Source organism: Leptonychotes weddellii, chromosome 9 (assembly GCF_054177405.1).
Source record: "Leptonychotes weddellii isolate Sample4059 chromosome 9, ASM5417740v2, whole genome shotgun sequence".
Classification (NCBI taxonomy): Eukaryota; Metazoa; Chordata; class Mammalia; order Carnivora; family Phocidae; genus Leptonychotes; species Leptonychotes weddellii.
This window is the reverse complement of record NC_138377.1, coordinates 95,629,694-95,650,966: the sequence shown is the minus strand read 5'-3', so window position 1 is coordinate 95,650,966 and position 21,273 is coordinate 95,629,694. Positions and strand designations below refer to the sequence as shown.

General features: G+C 38.5%; 1 protein-coding gene across 1 annotated transcript in view; it reads right to left on the bottom strand.

Moving 5' to 3' along the window:
* The window catches only part of MAP2K5 (mitogen-activated protein kinase kinase 5), a 234,025-nt gene that overhangs the window by 105,308 nt on the left and 107,444 nt on the right, over positions 1-21,273 (bottom strand). Inside the window, exons 12-13 of the mRNA XM_081831876.1 lie at positions 8,545-8,618; positions 7,528-7,578 (exon numbers count right to left, since the gene is read on the bottom strand). Of these exons, the coding sequence (XP_081688002.1) occupies positions 7,528-7,578; positions 8,545-8,618 (125 nt within the window). The remainder of the gene's footprint in view (positions 1-7,527; positions 7,579-8,544; positions 8,619-21,273) is intronic.

Sequence of the window (21,273 nt, the reverse complement as noted above, 5' to 3'; positions counted from 1 at the left end):
TTTAGTTTGCACCCACTATATAAGGACAGTAATAGCTATCACGTAATGACCAACGAGTATATGCCAGACACTGGACTAGATACTTTGCATCCTCTACGCCTTGGGACAATCTTGCAAAGTTAGATATTATTGCCCTTGTTTTACGGGTGTAAAAAAAAAGATTAAGTGACTTGCTGAAGTCTAGAGCTGTGGGTCAGCATTAGGTGTATTTGTTTAGGAACACAGCCAGGATTCAAACCCAGGTATGTCTGAATGCAAAATCAGGGTTCTTCTAGTGTGTCACACTGTCCCCAGAACTAGAAGTCAGAAGAGCCACACACTAATCTCGATCTGGTCAGTATTTCTCAAAATACAGCCTTCAGTATTCATTTAAAAAAATAATTTCTCTGGGTGACTCTTTGGTATACTCAGCCTCAGTCCCTAAACATTTCCACATTCCCTGCAGAGGCAATGCTCTGTCTTACTCCTCTCTGCTTAGTGAACGTTTCTTTTATAAAGGCCCTGCTCATGGACTACCTGTTTGGTGAAACGTTCCTCTACTTCTCAGGAAGAATTACAAATTCTTGCCTCTGTCCTTCATGAAAATGTTGGTTGTATCTTTAATATTAATTCATTACACTGTGATGTAACCATCCGATTACTAGCCTGTTTCTCCTAAGAGGCCAAGAGAGTGTCTTATTCATCTCATACCTAGTACCACGGCTGACACACAGCCGGTAAGCAGTCAAGGTATGTTGCCTTGAAGGGATGCAATACATGTTTACTGCACATTTGGTTTAAAGTATGTATCAATTATTAAGTCCCCTGGAGTGTTCTACTAATATAACTTCCCCAGTAATATCGCTATCCATGCCCATCAAGAACATCCAGCAAACATGAAAATCCTAAAATCTGCCAGAATTCTTAAAGAAATAACCAAATGTTGCCTTCTTCCCTGTTTCTTCTCTCCTTACTCTCTCCTTTTCTTCATTCCCCTAGCTGACAGTTATCACTATCTAGCACTCATGCAGAGTACAGGAGTACACAACAAGCAAACAAATGCAAGTGGAGACCAGATACAAAATATTTTGGCAGGACCAACAATAAGATTAAATACATTCATAATATTTGCCCACTGAACTATCAAAACAAATGTAAACTGGAAGCTGAAAATAAAGCATAAAAAAATCGGGGTACCTGGGTGGCTCAGTCGGTTGAGCATCTGACTCTTGGTTTTGGCTCAGGTCATGATCTCAGGGTCGTGAGACTGAGCCCCATGTCAGGCTCCATGCTGGGTGTTGAGCCTGCTTAAGATTCTCTCTCTTCCTCTCTCCCTCTGCCTGCCCTCCCCCTGCCAGCTCGTGCATGCTTTCTCTCTCTCTCTCAAATAAAATAAATCAATCTTTAAAAAAAATAAAGCATGAAAAAATTAAATTAAAAAAGAAAAAAATAAAGTGATAATGGTCACAGGTGGCAAATAAGAGGGCTCCTTAAGGACGAGATTCTGATAACCTCTCATTGGAGAAATAATTCTTGCAATAAGCTAATAAAATGAGATCACTGTTGTGATGCTGTGCTCAAGCATGAATGCTCAGTGAAAGTAGGTAGCCAGCTCTACGGGTCTACCTGAAGAACTGGTACAGTAGATAAAGACTGGGAAATGTGCCCAGGCCCCTGAAACAGACACAGGCACAAGATGAGCCCCAATCCACTCTGAATTTAGGGAGCCAGGACTTGATGGCCCGAGGCTGCACAATTCAAATCTGTTCTCACACTTGAAGCCAAGGTGGCCTGCCCTGTCCTCTCCCGTCTAAAACAAAACAAAACAAAACAAAACAAAACAAAACAAAACAAAACAAAACAGAAAACCAACCACCAGGTACCACGTTACTGACAGAAGATCTGTGACGGACATTTTGCAGTTAAAAATCGAAAGCTGGGTTACTTTCTGACATGGCAGCAGTCACCAGTGTGGAAAGCTAAATAACAGGAAAAACATGACTCCCGTCTCAAGCACCTCTGTACTGAGGTTTAAGTGCAGGGAGGGAAGATTCTGGTCTGTTCTTAATGAGAACAGTAGGGAGTGGTGATGGAATAAAAAGCAGAGTTTACAGAGGATCTGAAAGGGCAGTAGCTCCAAGCTGCACAATGCACTCCTTCCAGCTACACTCTGTGACTTGTTATTTATCCAGGACCCCTGTTTAGCTGGACTCACTCCAGAACTGTCTAGGTACAACAGGATTCACTTGTCAAAAGCAGGAAGATAGCAAGGGACATCCCTTATCTCTTCTGATAAAGAATTTCTCCTCAGGGTTACACTACTCAGAAAATAACAAAGTATGCACAAATACTTGAGGTTAGTAAATAATCAAAATATATATTACAAACAATGGGGAATTCTTTTTTTTTTTTTTAAGTTGGCAAGATCCCTGTGGGTAGTAAAGCATACTAGTCAGACCAGGGTTCTGGAGTCACACTGCTCTAGCTTAATCTATCTTCCACGTCATGAATTCTCTCTTCTGCTATATCCCATATGCTACCAAGTAGTGAGTTTTTACATTTTAATCTAGTAGTTTTGCTTGAGATTTTCTCCATCTACTATGTCACTTTTAAAATCTGTGATCTGAAGTCTGTGTGTATCTGTTGTTCCCTCTGGTTCTTCTTCATGTTGTCTTGTTTCCTTGTGTGCCTGGTTTCTGTTGACTACTTGCCAGGTTTTGCTCTTGAAAGCATTTTGGAGAGATTCTCTGGGGCTTAAGGTAGATGTGCCTACCTCAAACCAGGTTCTTAGCATGAAGCTCCTTTTCCAACTCAGGCCATGAATGTAAATACTTGGTGCAAATCTGTGTCAGAGTTAGTCTATGGCCGCAACTTTCCCCCTTTTCCTTTTCCCTTGCTTCTCTGCTTGGCTCTGAGAGGCCTTCTTTTTTGTTCCTTGGGACTGGGGGAGGAGAAGGAGCAGCATCTTTGGCTCTGGTTCACTCTTCACACTGAGGGCGAGCCCTTCAGATTTCTAACATGATATGGAGAAAATCTCCTCTGAGATCGATAGAGAAGATCTCCTCCTCCTCTGAGACCCTCTGCCTTAGGAGGACCCCCAGAGCATTCACAGCTGTGGTGCTCCAACATTCTGCTTTCCCCTCTGTTGCAGGATTCCATCTGAAAATTGTCCTGGGGGATCCCCTTTGTCTTTTTAGCTCTTCAGTGAATTTGAGATGAATTTTAAAGTATTTTACCTAGCATTTTTCAATGGAAGGGGTGGTCCAAATAGCCCAACCTGCTGTTACCAGAAACTAGAAGGTGGTGTCCTAATTAAATCTTGACTCTCACTACTTGATCCACTTGAGACCCTGGGATGAATTCACTTCACCTTCGGTTTCATTATCTGTAAAATGAAGACAATAATAATATGTATACTTCATGGGGCTGTGTGAAGATTAAGTGAATCCACTCGATGTGCTTGATTCAGTACCTGTCACATGGGAATGCTCAGTAAATGCCAGCTTCCTTCTGATCACCAACACTGCTATGACCATCACTGCATGAACATGGCCAATGTCGCTGTATTATGTCATCTGTATAGGTTTCATTCTGGGTAAAGGTAATTTCCCAGGACAAGAACAGCCCAGGTGGGAAAAATGTTCAGGAGATAAGAACAGTCATTTTGATGCACTTTCTTTTTAAAAGACTTTATTTATTTATTTGAGAGAGAGCGAGAGAGCGCGTGTGCGCATGAGCAGGGGGAGGGGCAGAGGCAGAGAATCTCAAGTAGACTCCATGCTGAGCATAGAGCCCAATGTAGGGCTCCATCTCACGACCCTGAGATCATGACCTGAGCTGAAATCAAGAGTCAGACACTTCGCTGACTGGGCTACCCAGGTGCCTCTTGATGGACTTTCTGATCACAAAGCACAAATATTTGGGTAAGATTTTAATTTTAAAACTATTCATAATAATGTCAAACTTTTATATTTGATCAAAATATTATAATAATAAACAAACCACAATGACTGAACAATGGGTTGAAGTTTTAGGGACTTCTATGTTTAAAATAGACTAAAATTTTTAGTAATTAGAATATCTGAGAAATGGTTTAATGTGAGCCCCCAAAGCCTTCTCAATTTCTCTTGTAATCCTGTGGGATGAGGTCTTTTTAAAATGTAGCTGAAAATCGGGTGCCTGGGTGGTCCAGTCGGTTAAGCGACTGCCTTCGGCTCAGGTCATGATCCCGGAGTCCCGGGATCGAGTCCCACATCGGGCTCCCTGCTCGGCGGGGAGTCTGCTTCTCCCTCTAACCCTACCCCCTCTTGCACTCTCTCTCTCACTCTCTCTCTCTCTCAAATAAATAAATAAAATCTTTAAAAAAAAAAAAAATGTAGCTGAAAATCTTTCTTGCTTTGGCTTACAGTGTCTACCAAACCTAAATATCTGCCCCTAAAATATAGTATGTTCTTGGACTTGCCACTCCACTTTCCGATCTTGTTGGTCAATGAGGAGGTTGGACCAGATGAGTTTCCAAGTCTCCTACAAGTTCCACCCCTTAACATGCCCATAAGTTGTTAATTAGTATTATTTTTTCATGACTTAGGATCTTAAGAAAGCTGCCCTGTCTTTGTCCTAGTTACCATTTTCCTATACCTTATACTTTAGATTACAGAAGAATGAAAGTGAGATTGCACATGCAGGGCTATTTCTTTGCTTTACTTTCTTTTCAATATTTGGCAGCCTAGTTGACTGTGTTTGCGTAATTTGGGGGTCTTCTATACCTTATAATGCAACTGAGATACTTAATATGAAAAGTTAAATGCTCTGCTTATAATTAGTAAATAAGTCATTCTGGGAAGGCAGCTTTCATGAACTAAATCATTCATTTAGCCCTGTGTGAAGGACCAGATATAGAGAATGAGAGAATAAACCCTGCCTCCCCGAAGATCACAACCTAGATTGGGAGAGACACAGACATAATTTGGACATAGTGAGAGGCACAGCAGTTAAAAGTTTAGTCTCTGCAGACTGATGACTTAGGTCTGAATCCTGACTCCGCCACTTACTATATGTATGAACTTGAGTAAGTTACTTAACTTTTCTAGCCCTGTTTTTTCAGCTGTAAGATGAGAATGACATTACTTACCTGATAGAGTTGTTGTAAGGATTTAAAGCATTTATATATGTAAAAGTTTAAAAGGGTGACTGGTGCATGGGGTTAAATATTAGCTATTACGAGGGTATCATACCAGCTGACCTCTAACTGTATATTCCCACAACTTGTTATTTGTCCTCTGCCCCACATCCCGACCCCAACAATGTCACATTATCTTGTATTTCTAAGTCTTTGCTCATCCCTCCATAGTGATCTCTTTTAGTAAGTAATCCTTTTCACATACTGTTAAATCATCAAATTCGTACACTGTATCCCTTCTTACTTGAGTGGTTCTGCCGTAACCTGGCTAATAGCATGGAAGGTGCCCAGTAAATACTGGTTGATTAACCGAAGGTACTCAGTGTCAGATACAGCTTTCACTGGCATAGACCAGAGGCTGGCAAACTTTCTCTGTACACAGCCAGAGCATAAATATATCTCCCTCTGTGGGCCATATGGTCTCTGCTGCAACTGTCACAGCGACTCCACTCTGCCCCTGCAGCGCCAAAGCAGCCAGAGACAATACGCAAACAAAAGGGCATGGCCAGGTTCCAATAAAACTTCCGTTTCTTACCTAATTTTTTAATTTTGAAATACTTATTGATTCACAAGTTGAAAAAAATATATACAGGGAAGTTCTGTGCACCCTTCACCCCTCAATGGAAGTTCTATAATACAATACCATGGTATCTCAGGCAGGGATTAAGACCCGTACAGAATGATGTTTTTTCCATCTTCTCCTACTCCCAACCTCTGATCTCACACCAATCAGGTAAGTATGTGGCCAACGAGAGTCTGCTGAATTGAGCGAAGCTCACTATCAGCCTGTCACTCTGGGCTTTCTAGGTCTCTTACGCTTTTTACAGCTTGAACTATAAAGCTGGTGACTAGAATTCACTCACCCAAGAAGCAAAGCAATTTTAGCTGTGCCAATCTGAGCTAACATTTCATAATTTTAATCCTCACATATTCAATTAACAGATGGACGCATCACATTCATCCATTAACCAAAAGGAAAAAAGGTAATTTCTTTAATGTACACCTGGGAAAGACAACTGTAATCTAGATTTGTACATTCAAACATAATGCAATTTCATTATTAGAGCAATTTAAAGCTACTAAAAACATGATGGGTAGATGAAAAGTTGTTTCATTTATAGTAGTTTTGTTTATTTTTAAATCACAGTGGTCCATAATTCTTTCAAAGACTGAAATTGTGGCATTTGGTAGGGATTTATTAATTGTAAAAGTGGCTCACCAATCTCAGCTAACCTGGTGGGGCCAAGAGGGTGATTATGTTTTATATAAACAAATATGATGGCTTTAGAGGTTAATTTTTTTTCACATTACCTAGAAAAAGGAGAAAGAATGAATTTTCTTTAAAAACCAGGCAAGACAAAAATGAACTATTCTGGTATCTCAATAAGAAAAAAAAAAGGGCTTGTACTGTTCTGAGAATAATATCCAGAGTTCCATCCATATTAACATCTTTTTATCAAGATAATATATGAACTGAGATTAAGAGCCAGGGTTCCATCCATGCTAATATTGTTTAACTTCCTATAAGACTATTGGAAGTAAAACAGACTAACTGAATAAATCCAGAATGCTCATTTAAAAAAAAAAAAAAGGCCTTCAGGTGTTAAAACAAAACTTGGTTCCAAAAATGACACTTGATAACCTCCCTACTTGTCTCTCCTGACCACCCACTATTGAAGTGACTGTGGAAACTAATAAACAAAAGATTTGTGCCCCAAATAACTTCCCTTACTTAAAAGGTAGGAAAAAGAAAAGGTCGAAGCCAAGTCTACACTGGGTCTTTGAAACAGTTCTATGCTTCTAATTTTTATATGTGGTGAATTTATTTCAGAGGAATTAATAAGTTATCTTACGACAGGCATGAACCCAACAAGTATACAGAATAAAGATGTACAAGTTCGAAAGAAAATTTCCTGCCTAACCTTTACGTTCAGAGATCCATAAGTAAGAGTTGGTTGTGTCAAAAATTTAATTTTGATCAGGTGACAAAGCGTGTTTGTATTCCTAGGAAAAATAACCAATCTTATTGACTGATATTTTGGGATACTTGGGGGTTAATTAAATAAGCAATGTGGGAAAGTGGTCAATGTGCTACAAGGTGCAATTTTTCTGTAGGATTAAACTTCAAAACTCAGCAATTTCACACTCGAACCAACTAGTTAAGTCAACTAAGCAGATAAGTTGGCAGCTCCTGTAAAAACCCCAATGCCTTTTAGAAGGATTTAAAAATCGGATCATGACTGGATTGACTTTGTAATTTATGATCTGTTAGGATAAAGCTGTTGAATTAATTCAAGAATTCTACATTACCAAGTACATAAAGATAAAGATGTTGGTTTTAAATGCTATTTTTGCATAAGTTTACTTACCGCCATATAAGCATTTGTTCCAACATACGTCTTGGCTATAGAATTCACCAGCTATGAGACAAAACAGTCTGTTAGAACAATATAAAGATAATGTGGAAATAAAATGGGCAATTATTCCTCATTTAACCTACAATCATCATTTCTATAAATCAACTAAAAATTATGTAAAAGGGAACAAATTTATCTACAAAGGCATTAAAAATGATTAAATCTCTCTTTTCTTTTGAATGTGATTTCCAATTTAAACAAGCACAGCATTACAGTTTATAGCAGATAACCTTAAACAATTCACTTAAGCAGGATGCTTATTGCTTTAGTACCCCAAACCCGCCTGATATAAAAAGTCAATTTGAAGTAGAATTTGAACACACTCATTTTTTAGTCAGATGGCTCAGGATGTGAATGAAGCCTGTGCATTACTAGAATGGAATGAACACTAAATATGCTGGAGGGATAACAGACTTTGACAGCCCATAATACAACGATGACCTTCGCTTTGGTCTTCGTGTTTGGCTGGGAGTAAAGGTGGCTGCAATTCAAATCAACATCACAGCACGCTCATGGGTCACTATCACCGGGGTTCTCAGGGGAGGCCCAAAATGGAAATTAATTAAAATTTGTGCTGCACATTGTAATGGCCCTCCACCATTGTTGCTCCCAATATTAATTTTTATTGTGGGCCAGTTGGGCTCCCCAGGCACAGCTCCCACTCTGCCCTCCCTTTTGTCTGGTCAAAACGCTTTCATATCAAAGCTGCATATCAATGAAGTTTGCTATTCGTAAGTAGTAATTACAATATCAGCAGTTTTTACTGTCATTAAACAATGAACAATCATATTCTGATGAAGGAAACTCGCTCGGAGATTAAAAATGAGTAACAGACTCCCAGACGAGGAGAAGATGCAGAGGTCTGTTTGTCTGGCAGCTAGGTGATTTTTCAATCCAAAAAGTAGACTGAAAATAAAAAGTGAATGCTGCAGAAAGGAGAGCAAACGGGGGGGAAAAAAAGAGACCTACCTGAGTGCTAACTCCAAAATCGCACAGCTTGACCTGTCCTCTTGTGTTTACTAGCATATTGGAGGGCTTCACATCTAAAAAGGGACCAGAAAAGTCCACGTAACTAATTCCGGATCTATAGCGCCATGTTTTAAAAAAAGCACACATGCACACCATACCATATTGCAGAAATGACATCATCTGTTCAACCCGGAATTCTAATCACAAATTTAACGCAAAGCATTTTATCTGGAGGCAAAATGCAAGGTCCTAACTCCTTTACTTCCAACCATTTCTGGTTTCTATGGAAGCAAGGGTTCATTTCAAGTGAAAGTCAAATAAAATCTTGGCTTCCCACAACAGTAAATACATCCATCATCCTATCCCCAGGCTTTCAGGAGAAGTAGGTGGATAAGAAAATGTAATCTTCTTGCAAAGAATTTGCACAAAAAGGTTTAGCTTTGCTGTCGATGTGAAACTATTCCTCCCATTTAAGAAGCAGTAAGGCCAAAAGGAAGCCAACAAGAAAAAAATCATTCCTATGCTGCTGGTAACAGGTCATATCTGAATGAAAAAGGACAAAAAGAATGCAGTCTTGTTATCTTCCTGGTTTTATGTGACAAACGCTGTTTCAGATAATCCTCAGAAATTGGTCTAAAAGGCATGTGGATGTGTGTGCATATATGCACGTATTGATCTTTGTTTCATTTCTCCTTCTCTTCCCTTACATCACTTTTGACTGCTGTTATAGTTAACAAAAGAAGTGACATAGCTTTTGCCAAGGCAGTCGGTTGCAAATAATGACACAAAGGGTTTCTGTGAAGCATCGTCAGTGACAACAATGAACCATTTCAGGAATTCAGGGAGCCCACAAAAACCATCCGAGCAGGACAAGAGCGCGCCACTGTTGATGGTACAGAATAGCACCTGCTTCAGTGTCTCATCTTCAATGGCAAAAGTGGTCTGGAACAGACAACTTGTTATATTTAATATAGCCGTAACCTGAATTACCCCCAAACTGAACAAGAGACTCAATTTTTTATGCGACATTAAAAAATATGTGAGTTAATCCACCCCAATCTTCCATTTTGCAAAAGGTACACCAACAAAAGTATCTTGCCAATAGCAGGTACTTAATTTAAACTTCAAGTTCAAACTCAGTAACCAACAACTATTGAAGCCTACTTCCTATGTGATAGGCGATGTGCCAGGCACTTTCTCATACATGTGCTCATTTCACGTTGCCTGACTGACACGAGAATGTAAATGCCAAGAACGCAGGGACTTTGTTTCTTTTATTGACTACTATATTCCCAGCCCCTAGAAGAGTTTCAGGGCTATAAGTGCTTAATAAATATTTGTTGAACAGATGAGAGAATAAACGAACGGAAACCATACACACAAAGTATGATTTGATGTTGATCATTGTTTCAGTGATCAGGGGTAGGCTATAGAACAGGTCTCAGCAGCAGCACGCCCTTCACACAAGACATACTATATACTTCCTTTAGGGGCACTCTCTGGATACAAGTTAGGATGCCTAGGCTGGTATACGTTCTTTTACCAGCTAGTCTCTCCGTCTCCAACTTTCCTCAATTTGAATTATAAATCTTATACCACCATCATATTAAAATTACCATGTTTACTATGTCATCTCTCTCCTGGATGAGGAAATAAAATAGTCCCTGACCTCTGCTAACCTAAACGTGAACTCCGAGTTAGCCCGATACATAGGTATTGTAGATAGCCACAGTAGATACTCAATAAATGTTTGGTGAACTGAAAGAAATGTTAGACTCCACATAGGCTGGTCTTATTTTCCAAATCCAATTCTCATTATAGGCCCTCAACTTTGAGTATTTTTCTTTTGGACAACCTGCTCTTTTATATATTGACAGCTTTAAACCACTCTTAAGCTACCACATCAGGTGGAGACAGTTAATAAGCAAATATTTTGAGCTCCCGGAAGAAGGAGCTGCCTGGAAATCACGAGGTACGCCAAAATTAACAAATCTTTAGCTTTAATCAGATACACTTTTGACTTAGGTCGATCAATAGAGAGAGGAGCAATAAAACAACAGAATTGCTAGATTATACTCTAAAAGGCAAGGTGTAAATAAGAACTTCATTGAATTTTTCAGCTCTCCAACATCTTTTTTAATTTACATGCAAGCTTGCTCTGGGACTTTTGCACATTCACCTCCCAGCCTAGTTCTTCTCAGGGAAAATTTCATCTATGAAAGTAGTAAACATCCACTCATCCTCATATCCTTTGTATTCCACCTGGGCTGTTCTAATCATTGTCTCAGAAGAAAGAAAACACCCCATCACCAAGCCTTTGTTCATGCTGTGTGTTCCTCTCTCCCTCCTGCCTGTCCCTAGGTTGAGAAACCCTTCTGCAACATTTCCTGAATGAATCCTGCCTATACTTCAACTCAAATACCCCGCCTCCCTGTTGCCTTAACTACTCAGGCCAAGAAAGTCTCGGCTTCCTTTGAACTGCTAATGCATTTACTGTCTGTGCCATTTCTTTGGAACTAAGTATGTCACACGGTTTGACTAGCAGTTATTTACCATATTTACTGGTGTAGGTATTACCACCCCAAGTAATAAGTTCACAGGGTAGGAATATGCTTCACACATCACTGTGTGTATTCTGACAACTGTACCTTGTTCACTGGTTAATGGCTTTTTAAACAATATGCTAAATTTGCTAATAGAAGTACCTCCCGCCCCTTCCCAGTAGTATCTTGAGACATCATTTGAACATAAGAGACCTCTTTAACATAACATAATAAAATTAAAAAAATAAATAAAAAGAGACCTCTTTAAACAAAAACAATGGATTCAGGCTAGGAGACAGAGGACCTGCATTTTTGTCCTTTTGGCCCAGCCACAAACTTGGCATGTGAATTTCACAAGGCAGGTGACGTTTTAGTTTCTTCCACTGCAGGGAGACAATAATAGCCACTGTGTCAATTTTAAAGAACTGTGAGGATTAGATGAGATAATGAATGTAAAATTGCTTTTAAAAAACTGCCAAACACTCCATAACTATAAGGTATTATTATCTACTGGTAATCAATGAAACTGTTATACAACAAAAAGTGGTATATTTTGGTATATTTAGGAAGTAATTTGTTGTTGTTGCAGCAAATTTTAGCTGTATTTCAGTAAAATACTAGCTAAAATAAGGTAATTCCCAAAGTGCAATAAGTAGAACTATAAAATGTTCATGAGAAGGCATTTTTGTCAGACCGTGTGCACATATTCCTCAACAGGGCTACTGGTCTCCCTGTATTTATGCTTCCTCTACCACAGTCTGTGTTGAACACAGCAGCTAAAGTGATCCTTTTATTTATTTTTAAAAATTTTTTAGAGTTATCCTTGTAAAGCTAAATCAGACCATGTCATTTTCCTGCCTAAAACCTCCAAGGGCTTCCCAGCTCAACACAAAATGCAGCCCTCACAATAGTCTATGAGGCCATCTCTGAGCTGGGCCCCACTAGCCCTGTGCTCACACCCTTCCTATTCCTTTCTCTGCCCAGTCTGCTTCAATTCACTGGCCTCCTTGCTAGACATGCTCCTGCTTTGGGGTTCCATATCCCTGGAATACTCTGCTCCCCTATATATGCATAGCTTGCTCCTTCATTTCTTTTCTTTTTTTTTTTTTAAGATTTTATTTATTTATTTGAGAGAGAGAGAGAATGAGAGACAGAGAGCATGAGAGGGAGGAGGGTCAGAGGGAGCAGCAGACTCCCTGCCGAGCAGGGATCCTGATGTGGGACTTGATCCCGGGACTCCAGGATCATGACCTGAGCCGAAGGCAGTCGCTCAACCAACTGAGCCACCCAGGCGCCCCTCCTTCATTTCTTTTAGGTTCTATTCAAATGTAATCTTGATAAGAGAAGGCTTCCCCAGTCACCCAGTAGGAACAGCAATACCTTCCCACCACAGATGTCTATATAAATCTGTTGGCTCAGTAGTCCACTCTTGAAGGGAACCTCCACAAATGCAGGGACTTATCTGTTTTGTTCACTACTATATCTAGAATGGTGTCTGGTAGTGACAAGAAACCATATTTGTTGAACAAATGGTTAATGAATGATATCTCTTCTAAACAGATGGGGAAATGTGCTCATCCAGAGAATTTGACCCGAGAAGGAGCTGAATCTTCCCCACTTAATGGCATATACTTCAGAATGAATACAGTTCACTATTAATGAACACATTTTTAAATGACATTTTTCATTCTGGAAAGAATCCATAGTCATTCAAAAACATGTATTCAACAAGTATTTACTGACACCTTAGTTAGTATGTGCCAGATATAATGGTAGGTGATGTGGAGAGAAACATGAGTAAGACCCTGTCTCTGCCCTTCAGGCAAATGCAGGCCAGGGACCTGCTGGCATATTTTTTTTTTTTTAACCAAAATACAGCACATGAGATTTCAGGATAACAACACTGGTTACGTATAATTGAAATGGAATTCTCTTCCTGAATAATTGGCATGCTTCCTATAATAAAAACAATGAGAATTATGCAACTAAAGAGCTTCCCAAACTTGGCTGTGCATTTAAAAACAACAAAAACCAAACCAAAACAAAAACCAAAAGCCAACTTTTGAGTTCCACCTCAGATCTACTGAATTAGAAGCCAATCTAACAAAGCCTGGTCTTCAGACCAGCATTTAGAAAAGACTAACATAACTTCCTGTATTGCTTCTGATTTAACTACTGTCCAGTTAAAAATATCTGAAGAGAAATTTCTTCTCTTATTTTACTTTTTAAAATCAATTTATTCATTTAAAACACCAATTTTATTGCAATCATTTTGAATGTATAGTTTGATGAGTCTGACAAATGTATACATCCATGTATCCACACCACAATCAAGATATGAAACATGTATGTGACCCCAGAAAGTTCTCTGTGCCCTTTCATAGTCAACTCCTCCCTGACCTCTGGCAACCACTGACAAGTTTCTGTTTTTGCCTTTTCTACATACATTATGAATCCTATAATAATTGGTGAGTGTTTAGATGGTATATCTACCATTAATATTCAAAGTTGATATGCTGAAGACAGTACGCAGTTGGGTCTTGTTTTTTTTAACTAGTCTGACAATTTGTGCTTTTAATTGAAGAATTTAGACCATTTACATTTAATGTAATTACTGATATGGCTGAGTTCAACCTTACCATCTCATTATTTGTCCCATCTGTTCTTTGTTTCTCTTTTTCTTTTCTCCTTGCTTTCTTTTGGATTAGTTGGGTTCTTTTTATCATTCCACTGATCTCTACTATGGACTTCTAAGCCAGGGGTTGACAAACCTTTTCTGTAAAAAAACATATTTCAGGCTTTGAGGGCCATATGGTTTTTGTTATAACTACTCAATTTTACTGCTGTAGTGCAAAAGCAATCATAGGCAATACATAAATTAATGGGTATGGCTGTGTTCCAATAAAATTTTGTTTATAAAAATAGGCAGTGAGCCAAATGGCCTGTGGGCTAAGGTTTGCCAGCCCGTTTGAAGCTTTTTTTTTTTTTTTAACGGTTGTTTTAGGATTTACAGTATGTTTCTTTAACTTCAGTTTACTTTCAAGTAATATTTGGTGTTTCATTTGTAATGTAAGAACTTACAACAATACACTTCCATTTTCTTCCTCCCATCCTTTGTGTTACTATCACATATCTTTTCTCTACATATGCTATAAGCTCCACACTACACTATCTTTATTTTTGCTTTAATCTTTTAAATTTAAAAGTGAGAAAAATTTATATATGTCTACATGTTTACCATTTCTAGTGCTATTTATCCCTTTGTGTAGGCCTAATCATCCATTTGGTATCATTTTCCTTCTGCCTCAATAACTTCAACATTTTTTTTATAATGTTGGTCTATTGGCAATAAGTAAAATTTTCTTCTCTGCTTTGTTTGCCTGAGGAAGTCTTATTTTGCTGTTATTTTTGAAAAGTATATTTACTAAACATAGAATTTTGGATTGATAAGGTCGCCCCCTACACACACAACATTTTAAGGATGTCTTTCCATTATCTTGTAGTTTGCATAGCTTCAGACAAGAAGTCTGCCATCATTCTTCTTCTTCTTCCTTCTTCCTCTTCTTCTTTGTTCTACTTATTTTGTTTTCTCTAAATATTTTAAAGATTTTTTAAATCACTGGTTTTTAAATTTTTTATTCTGTTGCACTTTGGTATGGTTTTGTGTTTATCCTGGTTAAGGTTTGTTGAACTTCTTAGATCCACAGGCTTATGGGTTTCATCAAATTAGGAAAGTCTGGAGTCTTTATTTTTTCAAATTATTTGTTGTTCCTTTTTCTCTCTCCTTTCCTTCTGAGACTCCAGTTACACATATATCCTAGACTTCCTGATACTGTCTCAAAGGTCACTGAGCCTGTGCGAATTTTTTTTTTTTTTTGGTCTCTTTTTTCTTTCTGGTATTTTTGGATATTTTCTGTATTTCTAACATCAATATCATTGATTTTTTTTTCTGTAGTGTCTACTCCACTGTTAATTCTATCATGTGAAATTTTTATTTCAGATATTTTTCATCTCTAGATGTTCCACTTGATTCTTTATGAACTTCCATTTCTCTTCTCATAGTGCTCATGTTTCCCTTGAGATCCTTGAATATACTTGTAATGTTTATAACAACTGTTCTAAAGTCCTTATCAGCTAAGTCCATTATCTCATGGTGTGTGTGTGGGGGGGTGAGGGGTCCTGTTCATATTGATTTTTTTTCCTCTCTTGGTTATGATCTTTCATCCATTATCAGAAAAATTCTTTGTTCACCTCCTAATTCTTATTTGGATGCCAGATATTGTGAATCTTACGTTGTTAAATTTTGAATTTATTGTAATCCTTTAAAGAGTGTCAAACTTGATACTGGCAGGTAGTTAACTTATATGCAGATAGCCAGATCATTTTGAAGCTTATTTTTGAGTCTTTATTCATGGAGAGCCTAGAGTAACCACTACTGTAGGGCTAGTTTAGTCCCACTATTTACCCTTCTAAAAAGTCTCTTTTGAATACTCCAATGTATTCAACAAGGTCTCTCCACTCTGGCTGACTGGAATTAAAAAAATTCCTAACCCTGTAAAAGCTTTGGGAATTGTTTAGCTTATAGTTCCCCAGAAATATTCTTTCCCAGACAGTAGTTCTTTGTCTAGCTTTGTAAGACTTCACCTATGAATGCAGAGGTTGATATTTGGCTAAAGACTTAAGGAGACTCTAATACAGCATAATTCCTGCCTCTTTAGGGCTCTGCCCTGTAACTTCTAGCCATTTTGGCTTTCTTGATCTCCAAACTCTGTCTCTTCAGCTCAGTAAGGCCTCTGGGCTCTGTCTGGGTCCCCTCTCCCTATGCTGCAGTCCAAAAACTGTGTCAAGGCAGAAAGCTTGGGTGATTACAGAGTTCACTTCATCTGTTACCTTTTCTCAGGGATCATAGTCCTGAAATGTTTGTTATGAACAGGTGTTTCATAAATTTTGTCCAGTTTCCTAGTTGTTTTTGGTGGATGACAAGTCCCATACCAGTGACTGCTTCCTGGGCAGAAGTGGGAATATCTCTTTATTTTAAAATTCTTGTCATTTATCTTTTGTTCATTGTTTTGACCTGATATCATAAGCTGCCTAAAATCTTTTTTTTAAGTTTATTATTATTATTTTTTTTTTAGTAATCTCTACACCCAATGTGGGGCTCCAACTCACAACCCCAAGATCAAGAGTCACATGCTCTTCTGACTGAGCCAGGCAAGCGCCCCTCAAATCCTTTTTTGAAATAGGGTATAATATTAAGGCTCTATTTAGTTAAGCTAAATCTTAATTCATTTGGCAGAATTTGAAGCAAATGGGATTTCATTTTTTTAAATCATAAAACTTCATTTATTTATTTTGTGATTTTAGGATTTATTTATTTTTTTGTTATTGATATAAATTTTTTTATTAACATATAATGTATTATTTGTTTCAGGGGTATTGGTCTGTGATTCATCAGTCTTACACAATACACAGCACTCACCACAACACATACACAAATGGGATCTCTTTTAAACGTTGGAATGAGTACGGCTCCTCCAATTTAAGTTTTACTTCATCTAAATAAAATAGTCCAATATATATATTCCTAGTATATAGCCACTGAACTTATTACTTCCAAGTTTTCATTTAAAACATGCAAATTCTACAACTCTTGAGACCCACTCCAGGAATACTGAAGTGTTTTTTTCTGGTTTGTTTTCAACTTCACTCCAAGCCATAAACATGACAGATTAGGCAGAAAGTTTCTTTTAAGGAGTATTTATGCTTATTTTAATGCAGTCTCAAGTTATGGAAAACAAACAGCAATTGAAAGCATATAGTTTTTTATTCAGCTTACTTAAAAACACCATAGCCCTTCTTCTATAAGCAAAGCACAAAAAAGATGAGTCATTAAAGTAACTGATTATAAATGGCAATCATCAGGGCAGATGTAAGTCATTTTGGTTTAATCAGGCCATTAATTATTAGGGTTTATCAATTAGTTTTATTGAAGGCAAGGGAGCTTAAATGAATAGTAGGGCATTGATTTTAACTGAGACATTTTCTCAAAGAAAATACAAATGAAGTGTGCAAAATTACAGGTCCTCTTCATACCACTAAAAAGAAATAAGCTTCATCTAATGTAAAACATAAGGCTTTCGTGAAAAACCAAATTAACTCTAACGCTGTTTGCATTACATATAAAATATGTTTTGGTGTTCCCTAACTCGCAGCAGTCTGATTTTAATCTATCTTGGCCAAGAGGTCAATATCATATTGGAGAAACTGAGATAAAGGTACAATGCAAAGTGACCCATTTTTAAATCAGGTATTTCTTATCTTTTTTCATTTTAGAAAAAAATTTAGTCATTTTATGCAGATAGATTTTTATGAGAATTGGAATGGATTTCTGTGGTCAGATCCTGTCAGAGGAAACAGAGATGACATGGAAAGTGTGCAACTGTACATGTGTGCATGTGCCCAGGTACATATGATATATAAGATTATGGGTGATATCTGATCTTCCTACACTGACAAGGTTGTTAGGAAAACTGAGTGGGACTGAGTGCTTAGCAGTGCCTGTAACAGAGCTGGACCTCAACATATAAGACAAAAGTAGAGAGTTTTCTACAGGAGCCTCTAACTGAATAAAAGTCAGCCTGAAAGTGTCTTTAAAAATTAAGGAGGGGCGCCTGGGTGGCTCAGTCGTTAAGCGTCTGCCTTCGGCTCAGGTCATGATCCCAGGGTCCTGGGATTGAGCCCCACATCGGGCTCCCTGCTCGTCGGGAAGCCTGCTTCTCCCTCCCCCACTTCCCGTGCTTGTGTTCCCTCTCTTGCTGTGTCTCTGTCAAATAAATAAATAAAATCTTAAAAAAAAAAATTAAGCATAAACTTACCACATAACCTTTGTGGTCACTTTCCTACTCTTTTTTTAAGAGATTTTAATTTTAATTTATTATCATTTAGATTTTGTTTATTTGAGAAAGGGAGAGAGAGAGAGAGAACACAAGCGGGGAGGGAGGGGCAGGAGAAGGAGAAGGAGACTCCCCGCTGAGCCAGGAGCCCGATGCAGGGCTCAATCCCAGACCCTGAGATCATAACCTGAGCTGAAGGCAGGTGCTTAACCGACTGAGCCACCCAGGCGCCCCATATTTTATTTATCTGAAAGAGAGTCAGAGAGAGAGCATGAGCAGGGGAGGAGCAGAGGGAGAGAGACAAGCAGACTCCATGCTGAGCATGGAGCTTGATGTGGGGCTCAATCCCATGACCCTGAGATCACGACCTGAGCTGAAATCAAGAGTTGGATATTTAACCAACTGAGCCACCAAGGCGCCTCTCTTTCCTATTCTATCCTTAACAAAATATGAAACATCAGTTAACTACAATGATCATAAACTATGGATCAATAGTAAAATGGTTATTCCTTCTCAAAAGTGGTATGTACCAGATGACCTGATTCACTGATTACAAATATTTAAAGATAGTAACCACCTGCACATATCTACTCAAGAGATATGAAAACAGAGAATCAAATAAAGGCTTGTATATGAATAACAGCATTATAATAGCCCCAAACTAGATACAATCCAAATGTCTACTAGCAAATGGATGGATAAAATGTGATCTATCCATACAACAGATTATTATTCAGCAATAAAAAGGAAAGGATGACATATGATACCATATGATACCACCAACCTCAAAAACATTATGCTAAGTGAAAGAAGTGAGATAGCAAAGATTTTATATTGAGGTGCCTGGCTGGCTCAGTTGGTAGAGCATGCAACTCTTGATCTCAGGGTCATGAGTTCGAGCCCCATGTTGGGGATAGAGTTTACTTAAAAAAAAAAAAAAATCTTATATTGTATGATTCTGTTTTTATAAAATGTCCAGAAAAGGCAAATCTATAAAGTCAGAAAATAGATCAGTGGTTCCCTGGGGCTGGGAGCAGGGACTGATTGCAAATGGGCATGAGGACTTTTTTGGGGTGGTGGAAATGTTCCAAAATGGATTATGGGGATAGTTGCACAATTCTGTAACTTACTAAAAATCCCTGAATCATACACTTAAAATGGGTGAGTTTTATGATATGTAAGTTACAGATCAATAAAACTGCTTAAAAAACCAGCCTCAAAACACAATTTGACTTATTCTCCATAGTGTGTCAGGTGCTTTGTGGTCACCGTGGTCACTTTCCTACTCTACTGATAACAAAATATGAAACATCAGTTAATTACAATGATCATATACTATACACCAATGGCAAAATGGTTATTCCCTCTCAAAACTGATATCACTAGAAGGCCTGATTGTGATTATAAATATTTAAAGACACGAATTTTTAAGTGTCACTTCTGTGTGTTTTAAGACTATTTCCCCAAATGACTAAGGCTATGTATACAAAATGTGAAAACAACTGGTTCAAACATGAAAAATTTGGTCAACCAACCCTGGTTGCCTCAAAGACCTCCAGAAACTGCTCTGATTTTCAGGCTGGACTGACTCATTTTTTTTTTTTTTTTACTGACTTGACCAAATTGACTGTGGAAATTGGTATCATGTTGAGACAACCCATGTTGCCACCCATAACCGCCTCATGCAAGAAACTGTATCTTGACACATGCTGCATCAATTAGCCATTAAACAATCCACAAAAACAGCATCAAGCTGAAGCTTGCTAATAAAGACCGGAGCCCACAAGAGCATGTGCTTTCTGCAGCTCTTCACAAAAGGCCCTGCCGCCCACAGCCCAGCCCCAGCTCCCAACACAATCAGGGGTCAGAGTGGGAGGCTACCCTCAGTCACAAAATGGCTGGGTGCCAAGGGGGCTGTTCAAAACAGATAAATAAAAGCACTTTCACTAAACTATAGTTGGAGTTCCCCAATGTGCTTTGTATAGGGATCTACATGTCAATTTTCTGGTAAGATTAGCTCCAAAGAAAATGTTGACTTTGTACAAGCTACCACGTTTTCTCCTGTCAGAAAAAGAAAACCACACAAATCGAGGATTCCCTTTTTGCTGTGATCTATTCATATCAAGTGCTGATGGTATCTGCTACTTCTGTTCCCTTTTGGTATCTGTTCTTGTTTTATACTTAAAATATTTAATTTGCTCTGTGCTTTCATGTGTAAGCTTCACTTTTAGAAATACGCATGGTTTCAATTTACGCGGTCTCAGTTTTGAAATATGGTACGTGGCTCTGTTGTGGATGACATGAGAGCAGAAATAAACTTCTCTTCAACTTCTTCCCTCCATAAAGCAATTACACGGTTTTGCCTGCATGCCAGGAAGCCACTCTCAGTTTGCCAGGAGCCAGAGGACACATTAGCAGGTCCCCCCTCCTGGTACCCTCTCCTAGCACTGTTCCAAGGGTGCTGCAGGAACCTCCTTTCATTATGTTTAATTGTCTTATGAAAAGACAACAACTAATGTATCTATCTAGTTATTTCTTGGGGACTGCATTCTAATGAATGAGAACAGCGGGTACAATATAGACTATGCCGACATTTTGCATTACAAATCCATCCGTGCACAACAGGAACGCACATAAGAGAAAACCACAATGCAATATAAAAGTTATTCTAATCACTCCGTCACGTAATAAAGGGTAGGTCATCCAAAGATTCTTGCAAAGCCTTAAATAAAATTAAGCAGTATAATTAGCTATCTGAAATGGCAGCTATTATCTAGAGTCTCATGATTCCGTTCAGAATGGAGACAACAAACCTGGTTTTCCCCTTCATGTATGAGAAAGGCAAGAGACACGCAGCATTTACAAGGCTGGTACCAAGGGCAAACGGCTGTTGCCTTCCCTCAATCCTTTCACAGTAAGTAAAAGAGGTTCCCTTCTAGCATAGTGTATTTTAGATTCCTACCTAGCAATATGTACACATTCTGGTCAGTGTGTAAGAAAGAGCAGGTGTGGAAGAACAAGTTCCTGAGACTCGGAAGGGACATACATCCTGCCCCAGCTCTGGAGGAACCTACTTCCCCACATCTAAGACACCACGAATTCTAAGACTCCTACTGACTACAAAAGCTTTTCAGTGAAAAAGGAAAGAAAGCAATGGAATACTACATTAAATGCATAAATAAATTGTAAGATGCATTTTGATTGTAGACTTCACTTGAGGCAGCATGTCCACAAGACCAACTCTAGTAAATTGTTTAAAAGAAATTAAAAATTCTAGGGGTGCCTAGGTGACT